The sequence below is a fragment of the Monoraphidium neglectum genome (genome assembly GCF_000611645.1).
Source record: "Monoraphidium neglectum strain SAG 48.87 unplaced genomic scaffold scaffold04737, whole genome shotgun sequence".
Lineage (NCBI taxonomy): Eukaryota > Viridiplantae > Chlorophyta > Chlorophyceae > Sphaeropleales > Selenastraceae > Monoraphidium > Monoraphidium neglectum.
The window spans coordinates 1-4,034 of NW_014008892.1; the positions used below are offsets into that span (position 1 = coordinate 1).

At 68.5% G+C, this 4,034-nt stretch overlaps 1 protein-coding gene across 1 annotated transcript; it reads left to right on the forward strand.

Annotated features, from left to right (window-relative positions):
• Positions 1-66: 66 nt before the first annotated feature.
• MNEG_14752 (hypothetical protein) lies at positions 67-288 on the forward strand (the record flags this gene model as incomplete). The annotated part of the gene is made up of 1 exon (XM_014036777.1): positions 67-288. One exon carries the CDS (start codon positions 67-69, stop codon positions 286-288), a length of 222 nt encoding a protein of 73 aa, XP_013892231.1.
• Between the last annotated feature and the right edge of the window lie 3,746 nt (positions 289-4,034).

Genomic DNA, 4,034 nt, shown 5'->3' on the forward strand with positions numbered 1-4,034 from the left:
CGCAAGGGGTGGGCGCGGTCCCCCACCTTGGCCCGAAACGCGCGTTCCAACGCAATCTGCGTGAACATGCGACGCACCCCCTGCGCACGCGCCCGCCTCCTCGCCCGCAGGGCCGTCCACGACCGCCACCCGGCGTGGGACGGCTTTGACAAGGCTGCCATGTACAAGCAGCTGGAAGCCATAGAGAAGGACGCCGCCGAGGCGCGCGCCCGCAAGGCCGCCGACCGCGCGGCAGCCGAAAAGGCGGCCGCGGGCGCCGCCGCCGCCGCCGGCGCGCGCCACGCCTGAGGGCCGCGGGCCGGCGAGGCTGTGGCAGCGGCGGCGCATTAGGTTCAGGAGCCACGTTTGAGTTGTCTGTGAGCGATCGCGCCCCCTTCTCCCGCCCTGACCCCCTGTGTATGGGGCCACCGCAGGCCCAAGGCACGTGCGGCGGCGCGGCCCCCCGCCTCCCGTCGCTCTGTGCGCGGGGGATGGTGGTCGGGCCGATTACGATAGCTCAGCACGGGCGCTGAAAAAGCGGCGCCCCCACAGTCGCCTTTGGCGGCCCCCTGCTCGGCGCCCTTCGCCGTTCCGCCCACGTCCGCCCCTCTTCGTCCCCACTTATTGGCGCACACGCACGTCAGGCCCCATTTCTTTTTGTACCGACATCTGCCGGCGGCTCCCCCGGCCACACAGTAGCCCAGGCCGACGCCGCCACCCGCCCTGCTTGCGCTGCGGCCCCGCCGGCCGGTCCGCCCCGCACAGCGTTCGCCGCGCCTTGATTGAGGCGGCCCCGGCCCCCTGGGGCCACCCTTTGTTTTGTAGAGCGCTCGCCAGCCGGCGGCGGCGGCCGCAACCCTCCCATGCGCTGGCGGACTGTAGGGACGCGCGCGCGACCGCAAGGGCGCGCCTTCTTTCTTTCTTCGTGTTTATCATTTGCCACAGGTCTGTGCGCCCGCTGCCTCTTGCGCGCGGCGCCCTAGGAGCGACGCGCGTGCCGACGCGTGCCTCCCGCCCCGCCCAACCGCGCGGGCGCGGGGGCCGCCGCCGCGACCCCCGCTTCGCCCGGGGGGGCGCGCGCCGCGCAGAGTAGTGTGTCATGCTGCTGTCGCGCCCCAGATAGGTCGCGTACCAATAGGGCCGGCATGGCCCCGCGCCCTCGGGTGCGAGCGACATAGCGCCGCCCTCGTGCCGCGCTGCAACCCCCCAAAAGCGCCGGCCCCCCCGCGCTCAGCGAGTCTCATGTCAGGCGCACACCCCCACCCAGGCACCCTTACGGCCCCCCAGTGACTCCTCTGTCGCCCGATACACGTCCAACAACACATCAGCCGCGAGGGCGGGCGCCCGCCCGCCCCGCCAGAAGCCGCTGGCGCCGCCTCCAGGCCGCCCCGGCCCCGGGCCCCCACCACTTACACTTGGGCCGGCCGGCCCGCCCCCCCTGCTCAAGCAGCGGCCATCCGCGCCGCGCGGCCGCGTCGAATCGGCGCCGCGCGGACGGCGCGCGCGGGGCTGTCCCGCATAGCAGGCCCTGGCATCAACCCCACACGGCTCCGTCCCTCAACCCTTTTCAGTGTACACTCTCGGCGCATGCACCACCGCGCCAAACACACACAGGCCCCCGACAAAACCACACACAGGCGCACACACGCTCATATACACACACACAGACACGCGCACGCACGCGCGCGGCGTGCAGCCGCCCCTCACAAGGCGCGCGCCATGGGAGCCGCCCCTGGCGACGGGCTGCCCATCATTTCAAACAGCGCGGGCAACGGCGGCCGCGAGCGCCGCCCCCTGTCAGCGGCGATGCGCTTGACAGCCCCAGCCGCGTGCGATTCGCCGGGGCGTGCGCAGCGCCGGCCCCTCGCCTGCCAGCCCACCCCCTTTGTTTTGTGTCCAGGCCCCGCGCGACCCTCCCTTCTTCTCCCCCCCCCTTTGCACGAAAGCCCCCAGCGCCTCCGGGGCGCCCCTCCCCCGTTGTCACCGCACTGTCGATCCTGTGAACGCATTGCGTGCGGCGGCTCCCGGGCCTCGCTTGTGATCTGGTCCGCGTGATCTGGGCGTGATCTGGGCGTGGAATGGGCGTGTTATGGGCGGCCCCACACCAACACTTGACGAACGACGGCAGCTGCAAGCCCCAGGGCCCTTGCTTTCATTGCCAACAACGTCGAGGCTCGTCTTGGGCGTGGCTTTGCCTCGCCCCGGCCGATCACAATTCATTGGGATATGCGTGCCTCCTGCCCGCCCCCTCTCCCACCACCGCCCCGCCCCGCGGCGCCGCGCCTTTCATCTGCAGCGCTCCTGGCGCCGGCGGCCCTCCACGCCGGGGAGTGAAGCCGCGCGTGTCGGGCGGGCCAGGGGTCCTGCCAATGGGCAGCACGGGAAGGGAAGGGTGGGCCCAGCTGCGCCGCGCCCGGCGCCGTCAATTTGGAGCGGGGATTTCGTTGGGTGTTGCTGACTCATCGGATGATGCAAAGATGACGTCACCTGTGCAACTGCGCGAACATGGCGCCAGACAACACGGCGCGCCCGCCCAGGCGCCTGGCCGCATGCCCTGACCCTTTTCCTTTGTGCTCTCGTTTATTTAGTCACGCCATCCGCGCCGCTCTTTGATCAACCCTGTAAACACCAGCTGCCAATCGGCCCTCTCCAAGCCTGAGCGGTCGATGGGACGGGGCATGCCGGGCGGGGTGGGGAGCAGTGCTGTCGCTGTGCGCCTGCACCGCGGCCTCAATGCAGGGCGCGGCTATCATGGCGCGCCTTGGAGCCTCGCGGCCAATGCAGAGCGTGCATTATATTACAATACCAGACTGCAGGCCCGGCGTTTGTGTGCACTGCCCCACCACCCACCCCTGCAGACTGCCTCGGGCCCTATGGTGCCTTCAGCCCACCAGGGGACCCGCACACACCAGGGCTGAACCGGATGTATTGCCACATGATAGAAAAAACGTGTCTTGGATGTCCTCTAAGATCCTTCTCAGACTTAAATCTGGGTCGGCTGGGCATCTCTCGCAGGCTGACCCATGGCTTTCCAGGCCAGAGTGAGCGGTTTTGCATCGCCTGCCCGGCAGCTACTGCAGCTTCTCGACTTCGCTTCGCTGTGCAATATCATACGACCAGCGCCGTCAGTACCGTTATCGCGATAAATACATATTTTGCGTCGAACGCGAGAGTGTTCGACGGCATTTCCCAGTCTCTCATTATTGTCACGTCTCCGGGTGCAGGCGTCACTTTCACGAAAGCCAGCACCCCTAAACATCCACGCTATCTACATCACGACATGCGCTGTGCCACAATCCGCGGCCGCGCCGCACCCCCGTGCGCCGCGCGGCCGCATGCACCGCTGCGCAGAGCGCGCGCTCGGCCGAGGGCGCGCGTCGTGCGGCCAGTGGCGTGCCCAGACGGCCTCGACGCCGGATGGCCCCACGGACCCAAGAGCCACTGCACCGTCAGCGACACAGAGAAGGAGCAGAGCCGCAAGTACCGGCGCACGGTGCGGCCCCACGCCGACGCCGCGCTCGCCTTGGACCCACCCTTTGTCTTCTGGATGCGCTTCCGCATGCAGCCAGCGCTCGCCGGAGAAGCGCGCGCCTCTGGCAAGTGCGCCCGATGCACTGCCGCCAACCCCTGGTCTGTCTGCAGGTGTTTGACTTTAGGGCGTGGGAGGTTCACAGGAGCGAGACGCGGTACAGCAGGCACCTCCTGGGGATGACCAGGTGCGGTAGTATCATCCATGTGGAGATATGCGCGCCCACCTGTTTATGGACCAGTCTACTGTGCACATTGATACGTATCCAATCACAAGTGATCACTAGTTTCCAAGTTTGTGGAAGCAAGCGGCGGCGCCCCGAAAGCGGGCGGGCCGCACAGGCGCAGGCGTCCGGGTTCCACACCGCTGCCACGGGGCTCCTTTCGCCCTTCCCCTCTTCACGCACGCATTTGGGCGCACCTCCAGACCGCGACCACAACCGGCGTCAGCCTTTACCGTCGCGATCGCGTGCGTGACCATTCCAACCAAACGGCGTCCCAACCTGACACCGACTCAAAGCATCCGG